General features: G+C 42.3%; 1 protein-coding gene across 1 annotated transcript in view; it reads right to left on the bottom strand.

Moving 5' to 3' along the window:
- rfc1 (replication factor C (activator 1) 1) overlaps nt 1-24,411 on the bottom strand; it is a 108,847-nt gene extending 84,436 nt beyond the window's left edge. Inside the window, exon 1 of the mRNA XM_073064828.1 lies at nt 24,134-24,411. Within this exon, the coding sequence (XP_072920929.1) occupies nt 24,134-24,136 (3 nt within the window). The 5' untranslated portion in view covers nt 24,137-24,411. The remainder of the gene's footprint in view (nt 1-24,133) is intronic.
- Nucleotides 24,412-24,789: the final 378 nt, after the last annotated feature.

Here is a 24,789-nt window from a genome sequence, read left to right as displayed (position 1 = left end):
GAGGAGATTGAAGCTACAGTTTATAGGTGCTGAAGCTGACAAGCCTGACATTCGACTACATGTGTTATCGCCACATAGTTGCACTACCGGCGGGCACAGAAGTCCCCTGGATCATTCATTGAACATCTCTACAGAGCCCTCTAGTGGCCCATTGGATTACTACAGCGCCACAGAATGGGAGTGTTCGTGCATTGAGAGAATTAACACACTCCAGTAAGAGGGAAGTGAAAATAAAAAGGCTCACCTGGCTACTTTAGCCCCTTTCCAATCGACAGGTGCACTGTGCAACATTAACAAGACCAATAAAAGAAAATATTCCAAGTTGCACACTGATGGTGCTGCAGGGAAGTAACGCACAGTCCTTGCTACATAAAGGCGGCTTTTCCCGGAGTCCACCGATTTTAATTCTACTTCCCATTCCCATTCTGACAGGTTGCTCCGTGCCCCCTCTACTGCCATGATGAAGCCATTGTCAGATTGGAGGAGTGACACCTCATATTCTCTCTGTGGTAAACTACATATACCTGTCTGGACACGCCCCTCTGCTGACTGCTTCTGTGGCTCCTCCCACAGACCCCTGTATAAAGGCAATTGGAGGCACTGTTCCTCCCTCAGTCTCCAGGATGCTGTGTGGTGGTCTCTTGCTGCTAATCGTGGTCTTTTGCTGCTAATAAAAGCCTATCGTTCGCCTCCCGTCTCCGAGAGTTATTGATGGTGTATCACTCTCTCCAAATGGGCAGCATGAATATCGATGTCTCTAACTTACAGTAATTCCTCCCCCCCCCCTTTTAACTTTCCCCATTCTGGGTCTTCTTCCTCAGCTGCCCATCACATCCCTCTGGTGCCCCTCCTCCTCGGTCCACTCTCCTCTCCTGTTAGATTCCTTCTACTTCAGTCATTTACCTCTTCCACCTGTCAGCTCCCAACTTCTCACTTCTTCTCCCACCCTCTCACCTGGTTTCACCTTTCACCAGCCAGACTGAGCTCCTCCCCCCTTCCCTTCCAGTCCCGACGAAGGGTCTCAGCCCGAAACGTTCATTCCTCTCCACAGATGCCGCCTATCCTGCTGAGCTCCCCCGGCATTTCGTGTCTTAAAACTTTGACTTCTAACTGATCTATTTCCTGCTTGAATATATTAGTTAATAGGTAAACCTCGGGTGAGCTGTGTTGAGAGATTGTCGATGGAAATGGCTCTTTGGACTTGGCTTTTTATTGGAATTCAAAGATGTGATGCTTTATATGAATGATCTTAATCATTTTCCAAGCAAAACTCAGCAACACCAAGGTACTTCTGCTTAGAGATGTGGATGTTCTCTCGTCATCTACATCTTTGGATGCTCAAATATAGAAGACTTTCTAATATCTATGACAGGAGGTAGCCTGTCCTGGGTTGAGAGGCCTGTCTGTGTGTGTAGAAAGGTGGGGTGGGAGGGTGGGAAAGAGGCTTGTCTTACTGTTGTTTCTTGTTTTGTTCTGTTGTGTTATTCTGCTAAACGTTGTGGGCATGCTGTGTTGGCGTCAGAATACGTGGTCAAGGCACATCCCTGACCGTGTTGGTTGTTAACTCAAACGATGCATTTCACCCTATGCTTCGATGGACATGCACTGAATAAATCTGAATCTGAATCAAATACATTGTGATATCTGCTGGACTGATTCCAGCTTAACTACGCCAAGACCAAGCCCTCAGTGCCCGCCACACTCCACATCCTGCCCCCTGACAGAAGTGGGAGGAAAATCTGTAGAGAGAGAAACTGAGTTAGCATTTCAGGATTTTAGCAGTTCATCCGGGCTGCTAGGTCAGAAGTGAGCCTGCATTGCATACAGGATCACTGAACATGCACCTGGGTCCCTCAATAAAGGATAGTCTAGTCTACCTTACTTTATGTGAAGCACAAAGAATTAGTTACTTTTAGAGCTATTATTATTTGGTTATTTTATCCATTCAACAAGTAAATGGGAAAATAGTTATTGCATTTTTAGTTTTGTCATACATACCTTGTGCCTAAATTCTGTGCTACTGCCATTTGTAGATAGCAGGCTCTGTGTAATCTAAAGTTTGTCATTGCTTGCTCAAGATCTAGATAAATGATAAAGATACTCATAGGTTAAACGATTTCCACTCGATGGTGGCTTAATGGAATGTGATGAAAAGCAAAGTAATCCTTTTATTTTCTAAGTGTAGTTTCAATTCATGTTCAAGAAGACCCAGGCTCATCTATAAAGCAACAGAGGAGAAAAGCCAATAAATGAACAGTATTCAACAGCAAGTTGCTCACATGTAAAATAATATATATAAAAGACCATAAAGGTGCTGCTGTCAAGCTAACTTTCATCAGAATTAGTCCAGTCTCTCTGGAAATATTTGCTTTTAAAATTACTGCCCTTCCCCTTAAATATCTGATCTGATTTTCACCTCAGAATTAAATAGGAAACCTTTGTTGAGCACAGAGGCTGTCTCCCACTTCATCTTCTGCCCCACAAGTAGTAAATTTAACCAAGTTTTTCAAACAAGTGACCGATGGCTGGTTTTATCTGCAATTGCACCATTATTTACTTTCCTACATGCTGGAGGTAAGGTAAGTAGGAATAAATGACAGTTTGGTTCACAAAACCTTGCCTAACATGCCTTCATTTCACTAAAGGGATCACCTATACCACCAAAGTCTTTTAAAGAATTGAAGTGATGCCCCCAGCTACAAGCTGTTCCTCCCACTACACATCACCCTCTTCCCCACTCACAATTCCAATCTGATGAGGCCATGTCTTTATTCATTTGAGTGCTAAAATGGCCCCAGCACTGGGGCGACTTGGAACCAAGCTTTGCCTGAAAAGTGCTTGTGAGTGTGCAGTCTTGAACAACTGGGCTTCGTACTCCTGCTGACTACCACAGTCACCCTTACCAGATAAATTATCTACCTCACCAATAAGCTGAGTGACAGAAATTATGTCGCTACTATTAAAATCCACACAAGAATAATTCACATTAACCTTACAATTGCAGTTATTACCTAATAAAGTCATATAGGACCCCTGATCCCTGCAGTCCACTGATTTGATGGAAATGAGGCTCGAGACCCTATATCTGACATGCCCCTGCTCTCTCCAAAGCCCTAGGTTATCCATTCATGCAATTGAGTTTCTTCCCCATCTTCAATGTATAGTCATAGCGCAATTGATTCTAGAAAATGAATAAGCTGTCAGATATATATCCCACCACACGTTTTAATAAACTGTAGATGCAGATAAGCTGAGATAAAATCAGAAAATGCTGGAAACATTCAGCAGGCCAGGCAGCATCAGTGAGAAGGGAGACAGAGTTAATGATTTGTCATAACTGGAAGAGAGAGAAGATGAGTTCGTTTTAAATTGCAGAGATGGAAAGAACTAAGGGAATAGCCCTGAAAGTACAAGGCTGAGACTGTCATGGTGATAAATTGTGGGTGAAGCCAAACGGCAGATAAAGTAACTTAGAGTGAAAACAACATATAAAAACTATGGAATGCATCATGTTTCTGTTGTTTGATACGTTGTACAATGCTAATCCATAAACTTCTGCATGCTGAGCTCCAATGTAGGAAATGCCAAGCAGATCAGGCAGTGTCAGTGGAGACAGACAAACACAGTTAATAATGCAGGTGGATTACACGTGGCAGAACCACCATTGATATTGAGTGAATCGACACTGAGCCCAGAAGGCTACAGTGAGCCTCGCGGGGTGAGATGAGGGTCATTTTCCATCCAGGGACAATGCAGCTTCTGCACTCATTATCAAATTAGTTTTCAGTTAACTGACTTACTCTGCTTAAATCAGAAGTGGTGAGTTCACTCACCTACAATACTAACTTGGGTTTTTCTCTGCACTAATATGGGCTGATTGGCTTCCATTCCTACAGATCTACTTTTCACTGCTTTTATGTGTTTCTTTGTGTTCTCTCTTTCTCTCTAACTGCCTTCATTAATCTGTTAACCAGAGAGCTCCATCAGCAGCTTATCACCATGGCAACACAGGCCCAGTCTATCAGAATTATTCCTTTTGTCCTATCCATCCTACCGCACCCTCACTACAACTTAAAAATTTCTTTCATTCCCAGTTCTGACAACATCTTCAACCTGTAATATTAACCCAGATCCTTTCCACAGATGCTGCCCGACTTGTTGAGTTTTCCCAGCACTTTTTGGAGATATGATCATCTTTATTATGGCAAAGTTTAACTTTGACATGTTGTGCAATACCAGTTCGTAAACATCTGCACATTGAGCTCCAATCTTATCCCAGCCGGCTTAAAGAAATGATAATTACAAGTGTCAAGGTTAAAATAATATAACCTGCTTTGTAACCATACAATCATCTTTGTTTCTGCTATCACTGTCAGGTAAACACCTCTCTGATGCTGGTATCAGGAACAAAGAAGAGAAATTGAACAACTGTAAAATGTTATAGGAGCAGGCATATCAGTTTAGAGAGATTTTCGTTACTGTTCTGGAATCACTGAACAAAGATCACAGTGTGAATCATACATATGTACCACACCTACCATCACTGATATTTCCTTAAGGGCTTTAGAAAAATTTCCCTCAAATTTCAATATAAATCTCAATTACCTCCAGAAGGGAGGAGTGGGATTTGGTGGTTGATGTTCTTGTTGTGTTTTGTGCTGGAGTATGGGGGCTTGGGGGCTGATGTTCTTGTTGTGTTTTCGTGTGGTGGGGGAGGGTGTTTTTGGGGTTGATGATCGGAATGCCGTTCTTCTTTTGTGCAGGGTTTGGGTTTGATGTTTCTCTCTGAATGACTCTCATGTCCTTTCTTTGTCTCATGGCTATCTGGAGAAGATGAGTCTCAGAGTTGTATATGGATGCATACTTTGATAATAAATAAACCTTTGAAGTTAGTGCCCCTTGTTGCTTCATGGGCATTATCACAAGATTTGGGCAAAATGAGATCTTACAGGTTCCGAAGTACAATGAATTCTCTGTCAGAATTTTGTAAAACACAACCCATGTGACAGCAAGCAGGTTTCTTTTGGCAGCAGAATAGTTCCTGGGTCTGATGCGGACGGGGGAGTGTATTAGTGTGTGTTGGGAATGGCAAGATGTTTCCTGGTTGTGTTGGGAACAGCAGGAAATTCCTGGGTGTGTTGAGAATGGCAGGAAGGTTCCCCCATTGACTTCAGGACAGCAAAAGGAATCCTGGGCAATTATGCAGATAGAAGTAAAGTTAGGTATGATGGGAAGGATACAGTGTGTATTGGAAACAACAGAGAAGTTCCATGGTGAATTGGGGACAGCACTTAGCTGATGATCAGGCTGTAGTTAGCTGGATAGGTTTTGTCTTGTTTTTGTGATCAGGCCACGGCTAGGCAATGCCGCATTATTAGCTATTTGCTAGTCTTGTAAATGAACTGGAATAGCATAGTCCCGTGCCCAGTGGATTGTGGAATGCAGGTCTTCAGTATAACAGCTGGAATGCTGTCTGGTCCCACAGCATTTACTCTGTCCAGAGTTCTCGTGAAGAAATGGCTGAAGACTGGTTGCTGTAATGGTGGGGGTATCAGGAGGAAGCCGAGAATGATCACCTACACAGTACTTCTGCTAAATGTGATTGCAAATGCTTCAGCCTTTTCTTTGGTCAGGCTATTACTGAGAACGAGAATGCTTCCAGAGCCTCCCTCTCCAATTAGCTCTTTAATTGGCCACCACCATTCCTAACTCGATATGATGGGAATACAAACTTTTGATCTGATCTCCTGGCTGTTGCTAGTTCTGTTCACTGAATGATACTTGTTGTCCTGTGTTGCCGTTTCACTAGGTTGATGTTTCATCATTGATCCCCTGGCTTGATAGTGATGGTAGGCTGAGGGATGAGGTTACACGTTGCAGATGTGCTAATCACTACATGGATACGCAGCTTTGAGCTCCCACATCTATTCTGAGACTTTCCCATTTAGCACAACTATAGTAATGGAAAACATGATGAAATTAAGCTCAAAGTAAAGACACGGTTTTGTACCCACCAAGGCAATGCTGTGGTCACCCCTACCCCTACTAAAGCTTGCCCAGGCAGCTGCATCCATCACACAATGTGCCCCATATACCCAACATACGGACTGGGCTGTACTTCAGGAATTCAGCTTTTAGATGCAAATGGTTCAAAGAGAATGGTGTTGCAAAATCTCAGAAGTTACCTTTGATTGTGTAGTACCTCGTCAAAAAACAGAAGTTAACCTGACGAGTCTATCTTCAAGGGTTATACAATTGCAGAAACTTGCGCCTTAAAGTCAACTTCATTGCTTTTTTGTTCAGTAGGAAGGCCAAAGGATAGGGAGCTAAAGATAATTGAATGAGCTTGAATTTAAATTCAGCCACATTTAAACCAAATAACGAGACATGCCTGAGGGAGTGAAGGGCATAACCCTGCGTCAATACTGCACGACTGCTGTTGGTGATGCTTTCATTAGGGCTGTGGTTTCACTTAAGTATTACTGCCACAGCTCCAGCCTAACTCAAGTTTGATTGCAACGCCAGTATACACCAGAACAAGTGAAATGCTTTACAACAGTAAATCAGATCCTCTGGTTACAGTGACCTGCAAAGGATCCCTTCTGTGAGCTGAACATTGATGAAGCCAGGGAAGGAATCTCCGGAGACTGACTTTCTGATGGTCTCCCATTCAGTGACTACTTGCATAGATCGGAATACGGTGAAACAGCTTTTCTTAAATACTGCTGCTGGTAGTAGCCATACTCAGAACATTTTTTCAAGAGGGTGAACCCTCACAAGACATCAGTCCCCGAGAGTGTATCTGTTAGGACATCGAAAGCCTGTGCCAACCAACTGACTGGAGTGCGCAAGGACATTTTCAAACCCTCACTGCTGAGGTCAGATGTTCCCGGCTGCTTCAAAAAGGTGACAATCATACCAGTGCCCAAGAAGAGCAGGGTGAGCTGCCTCAACGACTATCCCCCAGTTGCATATTTACAATGATGAGGTGCTTTGACAGGTTGGTCATAGCCAGAATCGACTCCTGCCTAAGCAAGGATCTGGATCCACTGCAATTCGCCTATCGCCACAATAGGTCTATAGCGGATGTAGTCTCACTGGCTCTCCACTGGGCCTTGGATCACCTGGACACTAGTAGTACCCATGTCAGGCTGCTGTTTGTGAATCACAGCTCAGCGTTCTACACCATCATGCCCGCAGTACTAATCAACAAGCTCCAAAACCTGGGCCTCTGTGCCTCCCTCTGCAACTTCCTCGTCAGGAGATGACAGTCAGTGCAGATTGGAAATGACATCTCCTCACTGACAATCAACACAGCTGCGCCTCAAGCATGGATGCTTTGCCCACAGCTCTACGCTCTGCACCCACAACTCTGCACCCACAACCCACAGCTCTACACTCTGCACCCACAACTCTGCACCCACAACCCACAGCTCTACGCTCTGCACCCACAACTCTGCAGCTATGCACAGCTCAAACACCATCTATAAGTTTGCACATGACACAATTATCATTGGCAGAATTTCATACGGTGATGAGGAGGCGTACAGGAGTGAGGTAGATCAGGTGTGGCATTGTAATAACAACCATGCACTCAATGTCACTAAGACCAAGGAATTGATAGTGGACCTCAGGAAGGGTAAGTCTAGGGTACATATTGCCAATCCTCATCAAGGGATCAGCAGTGGAAAGGGTGAACAGTTTCAAGTTCCTGGGCATCAACATCTCTGAAGATCTATCCATATTGATGCAGTTACAAAGAAGACATGACAGCCCCTATATTTCATTAGGATTTTGAGAAGATCATTAAAAGGGAAAAGATAAAAGCAAGCTGGCAAAAATATCAAAATGGATAGTAAAAGTTTTTTCAAGTATGTTAAAAATAAAAGAGAAATGAGAGTGGATCTAGGACCGTTAGAAAATGAGGCGGAAGAAATAATAAAAGGGGACAAGAGATGGCTGATGAACTAAATGAGTATTTTGCATCAGTCTTCACTGTGGAAGATACTAGCAGTATGTCTGATGTTGTAGTGTGTGAAGGAAGAGAAGTGGGTGCAGTTACTGCTACAAGGGAGAAGGTGCTCAAAAAGTTGAAAGTCCTAAAGTTACATAAGTCACCTGGACCAAGTGAACTGCACCTGAGGGTTCTGAAAGAGGTGGCATTAGAAATGATCTTTCAAAAATCATTGGACTCTGGCATGGTGCCAGAGGACTGGAAAATTGCAAACATTACTCCACTCTTTAAGAAAGGAGGAAGGCAGCAAAAAGAAAATTATAGTTCAGCCTGTCCTCAGTGGTTGGGAAGATGTGAGAGTCAATAGTTAAGGATGAGGTGGTGGAGTACTTGGTGACACAGGACAAGGTAGTACAAAGTCAGCATGGTTTCCTTCAGGGAAAATCCTGCCTGATGAACCCATTAGAAGTATTTGAAGAGGTTACAAGTGGGATAGATAAAGCAGATGCAATGGATGTTGTATAGTTGAACTTTCAGAAGGCCTTTGACAAGGTACCACACATGAGGCTGCTTACCAAGTTAAGAGCCCATGGTATAATAGGAAAGTTATTAACATGGTTAGAGCACTGGCTGATTGGTAGGAGGCAGCAAGTGGGAATAAAAGGACCCTTTTCTGGTTGGCTGCCAGTGATTAGTGGTGTCCCGCAGGGGTCGGTGTTGGGACCACTTCTTTTTATGCTGTATATCAATGATTTAGATAATGGAACAGATGGCTTTGTTGTCAAGTTTGCAGATGATACGAAGATTGGTGGAGGAGCAGGTAGTGTTGAGGAAACACATGGGATGAAAAAGGACTTATGACAGATTAGGAGAATGGGCAAGTAAGTGGCAAATGAAATGCAATGTTGGAAAATGCATCACCATGCAGTTTAGTAATGGAAATAAATGTGTGGACTACTTTCTAAACGGGGAGAAAATCCAATAATTTGAGATGCAGATGGACTTGGGAGTCCTTCTGCAGAACACCCTGATGGTTACCTTGCAGGCTGAGTTGGTGGTGTGGAAGGCAAATGCCATGTTAGCATTGTTTCAAGAGGTCTAGAATACAAGAGCAAGGATGTGATGCTGGGGCTTTATAAGACACTGATGAGGCCTCACCTTGAGTATTGTGAACAGTTTTGGGCTCCTCATCTTAGAAAAGATGTGCTGGCATTGTAGAGTGTCCAGAGGAGGTTCACAAGGATGATTCCGGGAATGAAAAGGTTATCATGCAAGGCAAGTTTGATGGCTCTGGGACTGTATTCACAGGAATTCAGAAGGATGAGGGGGGATCTCATTGAAACCTTTCAAATGTTGAAAGGCCTAGACTGAGAAGACGTGGAAAGGATGTTTCCCATGGTGGGAGAGTCTAGGACAAGAGGGCACAGCCTCAGGATAGAGGGACACCCTTCCAAAACAGAGGTGTGGGGAAATTTCTTTAGCCAAAGGGTGATGAATTTGTGGAATTTGTTACCACATGCAGCTGTGGAGGCCAGGTGTATTTAAGGCAGAGATTGATGGGTTCTTGATTGGACATGGCATCAAAGGTTACAGGGAGAAGGCCGGGAATTGGGGTTGAGGAAGAGATAGAGAAAAGGATCAGCCATGATGGAATGGTGGAGCAGACTCGATGGGCCAGATGGCCTAATTCTGCTCCTATGTCTTATGGTCCTAGGACTTGGTATATCACCAAAGACACACAAATTTCTACAGGTGTACTGTGGAGAACATTCTAACTGGCTGCATCACTGTCTAGTCTGAAGGGCCCACTGCAAAGAATTGGAAAAAGCTGTAGAAAGTTATAAACTCCGCCAGCTCCATCATGGGCACCAGCCTCCCAGCATTGAGGACACCTTCAAATGGCAATGCCTCAACAAGGCAGCACCATCATTAAGGATCCTCGAGACCCTCAAGACCCAGAAATGTTCTTATTCCTACCATCAAGGAGGAGGTACAGGAGCCTAAAGACACACACTCGATGTTTCAAGAACAGCTTCTTCCCCTCCGCCATCAAATTTCTGAATGGACGAAGTACCCACAACATTACCTCACTGTTTTTTGCTCTCTGTTTGCACTACTTAATTTAATTTTTGATATATATTTCTTATTGTAATTTATAGTTTCTAAAAATTATTAAGTACTGCTGCCACAAAACAACAAATTTCATGACATCAGTGATACTAAACCTGATTCACACTCTCAGCATTCCAACATTTTCTGTTTTAACTATTCCATTACGGGAAGAATAAGGAATCACTCATCGTTCATATTAGGAAAGGACAGGAACAAAACCCAGGATTGTCATACTTCACAGTGCAATTTTTATCAGAAAATTGATCCTCAGAATCTATTATTCCATTAAAGGTAGAAATACAAAGGTTGACTTAAACTAAAATAAATTCAAGTTTTGATTTTTTAAAGTAAATTAACCAAGTATTTAATCTGGGTACAAGCGTTTGATGTTTTGAAGGAAGATAGTAAATGATTATTGTGGAGTTATTTATCAGTTCTATACAATGAACTCAGATAAAATGTTTCACTGGTCGATCAATGAACTTGGTTACCTGTTTCTCCTGGCCTTGCCGTGTTAGATACTGACTCTGAACAAAGACTGCTGGTTTGCTCCCTGTTAGGTGCAGCTAATCAAAGATAAAACCATAAGGCTGTCAACAGATCCACTGAGCAAGATGAGTGGGCCCATATATCGTTTACAGAACCAAATAAAGCTGATGTCTCAGTAAACTCGCTTCCTACACTCAAATAGAACCTCTGCTTCTGGTAGAGGCCCAAGTCTAAAAGTTCTTGTTCTTTAACAAATGTTTATTACATTGTCAATAACTGTGCTTCTGCACCTATAACTTTCACTGTATGTTTTGCCTTCTGTTTTGGGATATGAGCTTCACAATTTATTACCTTTCCCTAAATACCCTTGGTTTAAACCACCTTCTCGATTGACTGCAATCCTCTCGGTAATGGTTTTCCCACAACTAATAGTGAGGAATTTGGGAATATGGACCCTGCAACAATGAAGTGACAGTGATTTATTTTCAAGCCACAAGATGTGCTATTTGGAGGGGAACCCTTGTAACATAGACATACAATTGAAGGGGTCATAGTTCACTTAAATCTGTTTATTGTTTATTGACAAACTACTGTTCCGAGATAACTGTAATCTTCCCTTGCATCACATGTTTTATATACTTCAAAATTAACTTACTTTAAAATTAGCTAACTTTTAACTAATTTGTCAAATACACTTTGTCTCTTAAATTAGAACATAAATGTTGCACCCAAGAGGCTGAATATTGTGAATCACTTTTAAAGCAAACTGCAGGGAATCCCGCTGCCAATTTTATTGATGGAAAACAGAATCTGATGCTCTAACACTCACAAAGGTACAAAGTATCAAATGTGATAGAAAAGCCAAATGTGCCTTCCCTCCACAACTTTTTGTTATAGCAAAGAGTGGAACTTGCAGAAAGAGTGCACTGGTGCTGGGTTTGAGAGATGGGATAGGGGACAAAGGGAATGCATGGTGGGTTGTGGGGAATGGCTCGAACTTCTTGGATGGGTCATAATTTGAGGGGAATGTAACAGAGATAGTTAAGAGGGGATCAATAGGGAGATGATCAGGAAGAAAAGGTTGTCCTGGAGGTGATCAGAAGGACGTAGGTCAGGAAGGTGGCCGGCCGTGCATTGGAGGAGGATATGATTAGAGGGGAGGGATGCTGGTCATGAGCTGGGAGGACTCAGTGAGGGAAGAGTTGTGGAAATGCTCATGGTTAGAGAGATCACTGAGTGCACTGAGGACATCAGCAGAATGGTTTTGGTGGTCACAACTATTAAGAATGAAATGTTGAAGAAGTAAAATTCCTGAAGGAAAATGGTGCCCCAGTGATGACAGAGACAGGGCTGGATTCTTGAATGAACTTCAAAGAAGCTGTAACCCTTCAGTTAGGTGTCTTTCAGTATTGATAGCTCAAATGTCCATGACAAAAATATGACAGTATTTTGTTGAAGTGAGGGCAATACAAATATTGTCACTGGTATTCACTGGACATGTCAAAACATCCAAAGTACAAATCAGGCAGATTAAGTACCCAATCATGTTTAATGATCAAGTTTTTCAAATCCAATCACAGGCTACATGGAAACATTACACTATAGAATAGAACTTCTGGGCCAAATTTGGTGTTTAATTTATCCTTTTCTTAATTTGCTCCTATTTCTGCTGTTCTTATTCAACACTAAACAACCATTCTTCACGTGGAAGCTTAGTCCAACAGCAATAACAGGCTATTACGGTGTAGGTCTCACTGACAAGCTGAATACTTCCCTCACACAGTATCACACACATGTAGTCCAGTAGTGTTTTCCCTCGTGGCCTGCAGCTGGAACCTAGTAAATTATCAATTCCCAGCTCCCAAGTTTTTAACCTATTTTAATCTCTGGTATCTTTGCCTTGGCAAAGGTCAAATAATTGCATATAGGTGGAGAAATGAGGCTGTACTCCAATGATCTGTTTAGGTTAATATCACATCGAGTGGTCTTTTTACTCAATCCCCACTAAACATTTATTTTAGAGACCATCTACAGATAAAATAGATGTTTCACAACCACACCTGGTGACAATGAGGGATCAGCAATGTAGGGAACCACATGGATTTTTATCCTTCCACAAGGAATAGTTTTACCGCCTTCAGTACACCACGACAAAAAACTCAAATGTGTTCATTGCTCCGCAATTTTAAAACAAAGTTTGAATCCCACCTTCATTTTCAAAGAATGGAGTTAGAAGCAAGTCAACTGCTGCAACTATTCATTTTCTAGAACTGTTTCCAAGTGTCCCTGATCATTGGAGACATTGGATGTGGTGAGAGAGCTTCTCTGACAGCTGAGGACAGTCATCGGCATGGCCTGTGACCTGTGGCCAACTCCTTGGTTCAGCAGCCCACTGCAGCAATCCTGATATCAGCAGCCGGCTCCGGAACCTTGCAGCCACTGAGTTTTAATGCGACCATATCGCATTGGGGGTCATTCTGTCGTTCTGGAACAGGGTCAGCAGGTATTAACACAAATAAGAATCAGTCTTCAAAAATAAACCTATTCGAATGTAAAGTAAGAGTAGTAATCAGCTTTGAAATTAAATGGCATTCACGGGGCATCAGCTGCCCTCCCACAGCAGGGGGCTGACTGCTCAAGATGAGGCTTTTAAACTGGCACGACCATGTTAATTATTCTATGTTAATTGGCAAAGCACCTACAACTAGGCTATTTTCCACCTTTCTCCCAGAGGTCCCGGAGAGCTGTCCAATCAGACCAAATTTTGTCACTTAGCATTATCAAGCATGGTCGTAGTCATATCTTTGCTATCAATAACGGGGATAGTGGTGTTCTCAGAGAGTCAGCCCTCAAAACATTTATCTTGGGTGTTTGGCTCTCTGTCCTCAGAAGCTTCTGGATCATCTGTGCTGGTAAAGGTGTTTGACCTCCAGAGGTGATTTGTCAGTTACAATACGCTCTCACTGTAAATGCGTACAGTACTTCAAAGGAACTATTTGTCCGGCATAAAATATTGAAATAAATGTTGTCCTTGTAGTTATTGAAATATTATTGCATCTGTTCCCATTGTTCTTAAGAGTACAAAATCTCAAAGTACTTCTGGTTTAAAATGGTGCCACTGAAGACAGGTGACAGCTTGCTGGTGGTTCATAAAGTAAGAAATACAACTAAATACTTTACTAATAACACTTTTTCTGTTGTAAATTGTGGTAAATGATCACCACAAACAATGAAGAGGTGACCAAAGACATGGTTGACTTGAGGGTCGAAGGCATGCAGGTGTGACGCAAAGTCAGAGTGAGGTCGAGGCATGGTCAAGGAGAAGTGGTTGGAGCGAGGTCAAGGCATGTTAAAGACAGGGTCAGAGTTGGAGTGAGCAGAGCGGAGAACAGTCGGAATGGAGGAGTCCACCTAACCTAGGAGTTGGGATCTGATCGATGCAAGCACGGGCCAATTTGGAAAGGTCGAGTACGGGCCAGAACATGGCGGCAGGGGTCCAGGCCTAAAGCATATCGATGCAGCGCAGCCCGGGTCCTAGTTCAGGGAAAGACCCAAATTTGGACAATTTAAATGCCAGGCCAGATGAATCAAAAGGCAGGGTGTCGGGACCAGAGGTGAGGGTGGGGCCGGTTCTGCTTGCTGATCACTGATGTTTATTCCACTCTCCACAGCTCTGAGGCTGGGGCTGTGAGCCTGTTCCAGCTGCTCCAGGCTTCTTGTCTGCAAGCTCAGCAACATTTTGCTCCGCTGTGTGATGAACTGAGCTGAGGCTGTGGGCTTGCTCCGAGCTTTGTGTCTATGGACTCACTTGCTTGCTATCACTTGTCTATTAAAATTCCCACCTTTTTTCTTCAAATTCCTTTGTGGAATTCTTCTCTCCAATATCCTTTCCAGCCCTGTGGTCTTCCAAGCATTCCTCTGGCTCTTGTCTCTTGATCTTCTCTGATTTTAATTAGTCTGTTGAAGATTTTGAACTGCCATCTTACATCTTCCTGTTCTTTTTCTTCTTTAGTTACTTCTTAAAACCTACCTTGTTGAACGATCTTTTGGTCACCTGCTTTGACATTTCTTTATGAGGCTTAATGTCAAATTTTGTTTCAATAGGTTTCAATAAGTACTGGTGAGACCTCATTTGGAATACTGTGTGCAGTTTTGGGCCCCCTATCTTAGAAAGGATGTACTGATGTTGGAGAGAGTTCAGAGAAGATTTACGAGGATGGTTCCCGGAATGCAGGGGCTAACATACGAGGTGCGTTTGTCGGCTCTTGGACTGTATTCATCAGAGTATAGAAGAATGAGAGGGGATCTCATAGAAACATTTCGAATGTTGAAAGGGTTGGACAAAGTAGATGTGGAAAGGCTGTTTCCCTTGGTGGGTGAGTCCAGGACAAGGGGCAACAGTCTTAGAATTAGAGGGTACCCATTTAAATCAGAGATGAGGAGAAATTTTTTTAGCCAGAGGGTCGTGGATTTATGGAATTCGTTGCCACATACAGCTGTGGAGGCCCGATTATTGAGGGTATTTAAGGAGGAGATGGATAGGTATCTAATTAGTCAGGGTATCAAGGGACATGGGGAAAAAGCCAGAAATTGGAACTAGGTGGGAGAATAGTTTAGCTCATGGTGGAGTGGCAGAGCAGACTCGATGGGCTGAATAGCCTACTTCTGCTCCTTTGTCTTGTGATCTTGTGATTTAATGTCAGAGACAGGTTCATTTAATGTTTGATAAATTTCCTGTCAGTGCTTTGTGATATCATACCAATTAAGGTAACTAAGGTAGACTAGACTGATTTCAGATACAGTACTAACCATTCTCCAACACCTCACCAAATTGCCATCTTGCTTGAATGAGCTTAGCTAAAGCCTTGAGTGGAATCTTAAATGAATCTCGTCTTTAATTGATCAGACGTTGTATATTTCAGTGACATGGCCTTTCTTTCATTCAACTGTGGAGAATTAGAGAATTGTTTTCTCTACTCCTGTTGAGAAGGACCCTGCCTGAGATTTGAGTCACGCTGCAGATGTATTGCATGCTGTAATAGGATTCCTGTCACAAGGAGCAACATTGAAGCAATAGAATGAGAACAACTCTGATAGACTCAATGTTGCCCGGTTTCTGAGAATACAAACACAAAGAAAATTTGTGTAAAACCTAATCTTTCATCAGAACAAAGGAATTAAGAGGTGATCTTCTTAATGTGTTTTTGAAGTTATTAAGATATGGGAGAGATTTCAATGGTTGAGATTTTAAAAAACTGCAGGACAGTGTTCAGCACTAGGAAAAGTACTAGGTAATGAAATGGTTCAGGTTTGTCGAAGGTTTGGGTGGATGTTAGGGAACCACAAAGAATACATTTCCCATCGAAGAGGGCACTGAGTTAATGCAGTTAGAAAATCACCCACAGGTTGAAAAGTAGTTTTTTTCAGTGGTGCTTCCTAAGGGTTGTTGGTGGGCCAACATTGTCACACAGGAGATGGCAGAATGTGGAGTCTGGAGCAACAAATCAAAAGCTGGAGAAACTCAGCGGGTCAGGCAGCATCTGCAGATGGAAATGGACTGTCAGTGGTTCAGGCCGAGACCCTTCATCCAGACTGAAAGTCAGAGGAGGGAAGGCCAGTGTAAAGAGATGAGGGGAAGGGTAGGTGGAACCAGGCAAGGAGGGAAAAGTGGAAATAGTGATAGGGGCTGGGAGGTGAAAGATGGAGGCAACAAAGGGTGGCAGATAATGGAAGGGAAAGGAAGGTAGAATCAAATAAGAGAGGTGAAGTGGCTGGATGGGAACAGTGGGGAAGGGGATATAATGGATGGAGTGTGTGTGTGATGGACAGATGGAGTGAGTGGAGATGGGAAAGAAGGAGAAAAATATTAGGGTGATGTAGTAATGGAGGGCTGAGGGTGGAAGGGTGAAAGAGGAACTGCGTAGATCAGGAGGGTGAAAAGAGACGGAGGGTGAGCAGTTTACCTGAAATTAGAGAACTCTATGTTCCTGCATCCAGTACTCACTCATTGTTCACTCATCCCTCCACAGACGTCTATCCCCCTCCGCAGGCACTTTCCCCTGCAACTACGGGAGATGCCCCCATTCAGCACAGACCAAGGAAGAGTTCTGAATTATCAGAGTAAGCAGCAGGTTTCTTGGCACTAGTATACAGTGCCTTGAAAAATAGTCAGCACCTACAAACCACTTTCACATTTTACAGTCTCATTTTCTGAACTTTAAATATATTGAAGGATTTTTGGGCTGATCTACAAAACATTGTGCATCATGTCAAATCAAAAGAAAGAATCCAAAACCTGTCAGCAATTAACTAAAAGTTAAAAACAAAAATTGTGAGACTGAAAAAGTATTCATCCCCTTTCTAATTACTACACTAACTTTTCTCAGGTGCAATATACAGTATTCCCTTGACAACCCACCCAGTTAGTCGATGTAGAAAATTGGAAGATCACCTGTTTTCAATGAATTCAGAAGAATAAATACTCCCTCTCTCTGTAAGGTCCAACAGTATGGTAGATCTTCAACAGACCAAATTAAAATGAAGACAAACGAGCATTCAATTCAAGTCAGGGAAATGATCAAGGAGAAGTACAAATTCGGGGAAGGGTACAAGAGCATCTCAAAGGTGTTGAACATACCTCGGAGCTCAGTGCCGTCCGTCGTGAAAAAGTGGAAAAACTATGAAACCACAGCCACACTGCCCAGGTCAGGCTGTGCTCTAAACTTAGTCGCAGGAGAAGATTGGCGTTTGTAAGAGAGGCTACTGTGACACCAACAGTCACTCCTGAGTGAGATGCAGACGTCAGTGGCTGCAACTGAAAATGAAGTTCATGGCTCCACAGTCTCTAAGGCCTTGCGCAAAAAAGGTATTTATGGAAGACTGGTAAGGGAGAAGCCCTGGCTAAAAAAAACTTACCCTTTCCCATAAAGATTTCACAAAGCGTCACATAGAAGATACCGTAAAGATATGGAAGGGGGTCTTGTGGACAGATAAAACTTAAGTGGAACTTCTTGGCCTCAACACTAAGCTGTATATAACATGTAAATCTAATACCATGCATCTACCAGGTGCCACCATCCCACTGTGGAGTACGGTGCAGGCAGTATCATGCTATGGGGATGCTTTTCAGCAGCAGAGGTTGGAAATCTGATCAGGATTGACAGAAAGATGAATGCTGCTAAATACAGATAGATGCTGAAGAGGGAAGAATACTTTTGAAATGCTGACATTTCAGTTTTTGATCTTTAGTTTTTCTTGCTTTACGATTTTTCCTGTTTTTTGGGGGCTCTATCACAAAAAGAAGAAGCATGTGATTCACAAATAAAAGTTCTCAGTTGAATTGATCAAACCTCTGGTTGTAAAACTCATTGATGTAAACAAAGGGTTGGGGGCTGAATACTTTTTCAAGCCACTGTATGTAGTGAAATTTGTTGTTTCGTGTCAGCAGTACAGTGCAACACATAAAAATAACTTTACATTACAGAAATAAAAAGTGCAAATGACAAATAACGAGGTGGTGTTCATGGTTTTGTGGATCGTTCAGAAATCTGATCTACATTGATTGGTATATGTACCTACTGATTAACCAGAACCAGCTATAAAATCCTAGATATAACAAGGCCAGATACTATTAAGTATCATTGCCTTGCCCTGTTTGAGGACCCTGGCCTTGACTTGTGATACGTCAGCACTTTGTCCTCCAATTCATACCTACGTTGTTATTGATCAACATAGCCTTATGGGGATATCAACTAATCAGATTGTAAGTCACGGTTGTTACTAAAGTGAACCAGCCCTAGAACTAAACAGAAGTTTAAATGAGGCTGAGTTATGCTGTAGCTGAAAGTATCACCATTAAATTAATGCAGCAAGAAAATGTTTTTATCAGGAATGGTTTTTTTTTGTGAGTAGGTTTTGATTTTTAATTCAAAAGTTTCCTTCAGGAGAGGAGACCTTTGCTGTTTCAACCTTGGGCTTTCATTTGAATACAAACTCTGCAGACTCGTCACTCAAGAGCAAAGCTGCAGCAGCAGGCTGCGGGACCTGGAGGGCTGGTGAGGCAGCAGCAGATTGGCAGGAGATAGTGCTGCAATGGCTGCCAGGACAAGAGCCAGAAGGCAGCTGAGGAGGCCTCTGACCCACTTGTGAGGGCTGGGGAGAATTTCCTGCTCCTCCTACTCCACAGGCAATATGGTGGCATAGCACAGTGGTAAGCATAGCTCTCGACAGCACCAGCAACCCGGATTCAACTCCTGCCGCTGTCTGTACAGATTTTGTATATTCTCTCTGTGACTGTGTGGGTTGTCTTTGCGTGTTTCAGTTTCAAAGGCACACGGGTTAGTAGGGTAATTGGTCACAAGGGTGTAATTGGGAGCATTGGCTAATTGGCCCAGTTGGGCCTGTTGCCATACCTGATGCACCATCAATAACTCACTCTGAGACGTAAGAAGCGAGATATCGGCTTTTATTGACTGGAAGAATGAACAACACTACATCCTGGAGAATGAGGCCGGGCTCAGGCCTCAATCGCCTTTATACAGGGGTCTGTGGGAGGCCACAGGAGCAGTCAGCAGGGGTCTGTGGGAGGAGCCACAGGAGCAGTCCAGACAGGTATATGTAGTTCACCACAATACCGTATCTCCAAGTAATTAAATATAAAACCATTATTTCTATATGTTAGGTACTTGGGGTTCTTTAGTCCTGATCCAATCACATGGTGATTTGGCACAAGAACAAACCAACTTCTATTTGCTGTCCATATGTCTAGCCATACAATGTAGATAGATCCCTATATTGTTCTAGCGTCTTGCCAGCTTTGTACAAGACCCCTTGCTGCTTGACCAGGTGCAGAGATCAAAGGTGAAACCTGTCACCTTCCAGCTACTTCTGCCTTGGTAAGAAACCGGGGAAGCTGAAGTGACCACATGTCCAGTTTCCACTCAGTGGGCGGGATAAATTCATCTCCAAGGTTAAGTGCAAACCGTATTTCACAAGTTACTCATTTGCACTGTAGTACTCAGTTACAGGATGCCTCATGCTGGGGTCACTTTTTTGCTCAATACTACCCCAAATCTTTACAGTTTGAGAGTTAATCTCCAGGAAAGAGACTGCCCTGTTAAATGCAATGGGACAGCATCACTTGTACATTTATTATGGTAGTGACTCAAAAAGCCTCTCTGAAATCTGTTTTGCATTAACCAATTTCTTCATTTAAAAAGTAAGTATGATTTCTAACGGGCAAATCTTCCATTGTCCAGGAAACAGCTATTAGCCTCTTTATGTAGAAATTAAGGCAATGTTGTTGCTGGGAAACCAGGCTGCAGTGTTTAGTTTTGTCATAATTATAAGAGAATGACTTTACATTTGCTTTTAAATGAATGTTTTCTCTTTCAGCTAAGTGCAGAGTATAGATTATACATGAAAGCACTTCTGATAAAAAACAAGAAAATATGGAATTTATGAGCTTGCTGAGTACAAAGAGCTTTAAGTCAATGCTTTGTGCAAACACTAACAAGCGCAATGGAACCATGTGACAATTGATTGCAAACAAACATAATTAAATCAGTCCAGTTGGTTACGTGGGGCCTGTTATTTTCTAGTTCCCTTATTCCTCTGCATATACAGTATGAAGACCTAAATGCTAAAATGTAAAGCAACAACCTCAGTTTCTAAGGAGGAGCCTGACAAAGTTAATTGACATCCAGATGACCTGACCACTCATGGAAATAAATGAAGACCAGGTGGATTTAGCGTTCTTGGTTTTTCCTTCGCATTCCTTGATGGGCAATTACATTCGATACGGGGTTGTGAGGGATTTTAAAAGATCAGCCATAATCGAATGGTTGAACAGATTCAGTGGGCAGAATGGCCTCATTCTGCTCTTATATCTTACGGTTCACAATCCAAATCTTGATTATCCCATGTTTCAGGAACGTTCCTATGATCTTATTCTGAGCAGCTGAAATATTTGCCAAGTTGTCCTTGAGAGCTTTTATTTTGGTTTCTCTTTCAAAACTGTTTATGATCCTTGAACTCTAGATAATAGTGCAGAAACATGTCTCCTATCCTGAGTGAAAGACGGCCTTGAGAAGGACAATGACCGTAGCATTTTAGTGCTTGTAGAATAGTTATTGATTGCAACTCAGCTCAAAGTACAGGTTTTTTCCATAGAGGGGGAGCATCCTTCCCGCTTTTGCAAGACTTGCGTTTTTAAATACGTAAGAGAAAAATGTCCCCCTGTCATGTTGTAAATAATCATAATTTAAGATATAAAATGGGGATTGTCAAAATTATTATTCAAAATGTATCACAGCTTCTCCCATTGCAAATAGAGTTTATTTAAATTTCAGAGGACTAAAATATTTACATTGTGGTCGAAAGCTGCATTCACATTATCAGATAAAAAATGCTAGAAGAACTCAGTATGTCAGGCAACATATATGGAAAGGAATAAAGAGCTGACATTTCAATCCAAATCCCTTCATCAGCACTGGAAAGGAAGGGGAAAGAAGGCAGAATAAGAAGATAGGGAGGGGGAAGGTAGGGGAAGGAGTGCAAGCTAGATGGTGAGGGGGTGGGGGAGGGCGGGTGAAGTGAGAAAATTGGGAGGCGAGAGGTGGAAAAGGTAAAAGGCTGAAGAAGGAGGGATCGAACAGGAGATGATCACGGACCATGGGAAAAAGGGAATGTGGTGCAGCACCAAAGGGAGGTGATATGCAGGTGAGGAGAAGAGAAGGGATAAGAAGGAAACTAGAAAGGGGAAAGAAAAAGAGAGAAGGGGGAGGGGGAAGTAATTACTGGAAGTTGGAGCAATCGATGTTCATGCCATAGATGCTGCCTGATCTGCTGAGTTCCTCCAGCACTGTGTGTGCGTTACTCTGGATTTTCAACATCTACGGAATCTCTTCTGCTTATCACATTACTAGACTACTTTTTAAATCTGAATTTCAAAATTGTTCAAATAGTATGTAACTATTATTAGTTTATTCAAACATATTGTTCTGTTCCTGTGGACTTTAATTCTTGACAAGATTATTCCAGGGTGCTCTGACGCTCAGTCAAGTGACCACTCTTGGAACCAATCTACCATTCTCAGTGTGACGACTGAGTTTGATTTGATTTTACCAGCCACCTCCACACACATTGTTATCATGGAGTGTACGTAAAATCTATCCCGTCAACCCGTCAACCTTTCCCTCAATAAGTCCCGTGTATGGTAGGTTTAGTTGCTGATTGATGTCCCCCTATACACATGTAGAGAGAGTCTCCCATTTGAAGGCAGTCCTTCCCTTACAAGTGGCAGAGCAGGTAAAGAAAGGCAGAAGACAATGCAACAAGAACAGACCAAGGAGATTTTAACTCTAAGAGACCCTCATTCTTGTCAAGCCAGTAGAGTTAAAATTGACCCTACATACAGTATCAAAAGTTCTCCACCAGCTCTAAGAACATTAGATGCTATTGTTACTGCATTCACAACTTTACATGACGAAGCATGATTGCAATTTTCAAGCATCTTCCATCATCTGCCCAGCTAACTCCAAACTCTAACACATCTCAGCTGCTCCGTCTTCTGTAAAGGAAAAAACAGCTGTGAAATGTGAGGGAGCATGGACACAGCTATGCCTCCTCACAAAAATTGCCTGGGGAGGCAGACACAGAGGTGATTAAAGGCACAGGAGTCAGTAAACTCTCATTGCACTAGATTGGATACCATATTACAAGGCAGCAAACTTTTAGTCTTTTTGCTGAATTAACAAGTCAACTCTAATTACCAATGTTTCATTCTACCTTCTCTCTCTCACACACCTTTGATAGACGTAAATTCATATTCTGCCAAAACTGGGAGCTTTTCTTGGGTGTCTTTAAATATCTTTCTTATTCAGAGATGTTAAAAAATAAGGTTGCTGTAAATAACTTAGAATATAAAAAAATTAACTTTTGTGATTAAGATTAAATCACAATAAAGCACAATCAGTAAAAATTAATAACTTACATATTTCTCACTAAGCTCTTGCTGAGAATTGCATTCATATGAGAATTTCAATCCAGTGTCAGATGTGGTTGGTATTAAAGGATCACAGCTACAGAAAAGCGTGACATACACTACAAATATGGGTCTACATAAATCTGAGATGCCAACTAGTGAACAGAATGAGTCAGTTCGTTATGCCTTAGGCAGAATTAATATCAGCACTGTGGTGAAGAAAGCAATGCCTTCTCGACACAAATGGGTCTCTTTTTAATAAACATTCAATGCCTATGCAGTGCTGTGTTGTAATACCTGTCAGTTAAAGTGATATCATTCTGTTATGATTAACACTTTTCAGATAGTTTGGTTACTGTTCATTCTGATATGCATTCCAAAAGACAATAGAATGACAATAGCATTGTGTGGTTGCCAGTCAGTTTATATTTTGGATAATTTTGTTGATGGTCAGACATCTCTTTACTCTTCAGATCCCAGAAATTGACCCTCCCAGTTTATTGCGCGTGGATTAATATGGTCAATTTCCTTACATTTTCGAAATTCATTTTGGGAATTGGTATTGGTGGGAAGGCTGGCATTCATTGCCCATTCCTAAATATCTTTGACAAAGTGTTAGTGATGGGCCGGCTTAAACTGCTGAAGCTGGTGAAGGGACTTCCACAGAGCTGGTGTATAGAAAGCTCAAAGATTTAGACTCCGTGTCATTGAAGGACTGGTAATGGAGTACCTGGCATTTCTATAGTTGGAATTTAACTTGCCATTATTAACCATTGCAGTATACTATCTAGGTCTTGCTTCATTAGCTAAGTATGGTTGTAATTGAACATTGGGGAACCTTCAGCAAATATCCCAATGTCCAAACACAAGATGGAAAGATAGCCATTGACAGAGCATCAGAAGGAGGTTGGGCTTGGGGCATGGTCCCGAGAAAATTGTGTGGTAGTGTTCTGGGAGATGAACGGACTGACCTCCAACAAGTGTGACTCCAGCTATTGGAGCATTTTCCCTTCAATACCTATCAATTTCAATTTTACCAGGACACCTTGATCACACTCAATCAATGCTTGCCTTGATGTCAAGGGTAATCACTCTCAGGAATGTACTAATGGAAGGTCTCAGCCCAAAGCGTTAACAATTTATTCCTCTCCATAGACACTGCCTGACCTGTGGGGGTTCCTCCACCATTTTGTGTGTTGCTCTGGATTTCCAGCATCTGTAGAATCTCTTGTTTTTATGTCTTCATTTATCTTTTTTACCGCTTCAGACAACATTTTACTCGTCTGATTGGCTTCTCTGCCTGTATTTTTCTTTTGAATATTTGGTGTTTTAGTAGTCTGCGCCAGGGTGGTAGCCATCAGTATTAGTAAGCTCCATTAGCTCCTAGTGCAAGAAGGAAATCTTGTAACCAATTATTTTCCTCTTGTCTCCTTCACAATGGTTTCTTCTTACTTGTACTCTTTACTCCACCTCCGTTCATTAGTTTTTCAAGTTGTCAAAACCTTTGCCCTTCCACCCACTACATGACTCCAATTACCCCTCCTTCCCGTTACCGCCTGTAATCCGTTCTCCGTTCTTGCGTTGCTCTGACTCACCATTAGCTCCTCCCTCAGATCTCTGGAGAACGTGCGGTTCCTCTCAATTCGTTTTCAGTCCCTTTCATTTCCCTCAGAAATACAACTTCTGAAACACACAATGATTTGGCCGAGACCTGGAAACCAGTTCGCTTTCCAAAATAATTTAAAAAAACATAAATTTAAAATCGCTGGGCTACACGTGCAGCATCCGGGGAGAGACAAGAGCATCTCAAAGTTTCAAATCAACGGCTTTTGCATGCCTTGGCTCTTTTTCTTTGCTTTTTCTCTGTTTCTTCCTTCCATTCACTGGTGCATTGACATCTGCAGCTAGAATGCATGCTACTTATAGCTGTTAACACATGGATATGACAGTTTGAAGTTCTTTCTAGTTAAAGATAGAAACTCCAGATCTTCCAGCTGTGCTGAGCAGGCGATCAACTAAGAAAGCCTGCGCTGCACGGGAATCCCGCTCGCCCCTTCCCCCGCTGAAATGAACAAGGTTATTGCGAAAGGATAGGGGCAGAGGTAATCGTGGTTTAATTTCGTTTTCGGAGCCTGAAGGTTTTATGGAAGATAGGGGAAAAAAAACAAATCCTAAAATACACCAAAGGATTGTGAATAAAAATAGATAGAAAGGGGTGGGGGAGCGATACAATTTGGGCAAAAAAAATCGC

This window comes from Hemitrygon akajei, chromosome 13 (assembly GCF_048418815.1).
Source record: "Hemitrygon akajei chromosome 13, sHemAka1.3, whole genome shotgun sequence".
Lineage (NCBI taxonomy): Eukaryota > Metazoa > Chordata > Chondrichthyes > Myliobatiformes > Dasyatidae > Hemitrygon > Hemitrygon akajei.
This window is presented reverse-complemented; position numbering and strand designations above follow the sequence as displayed.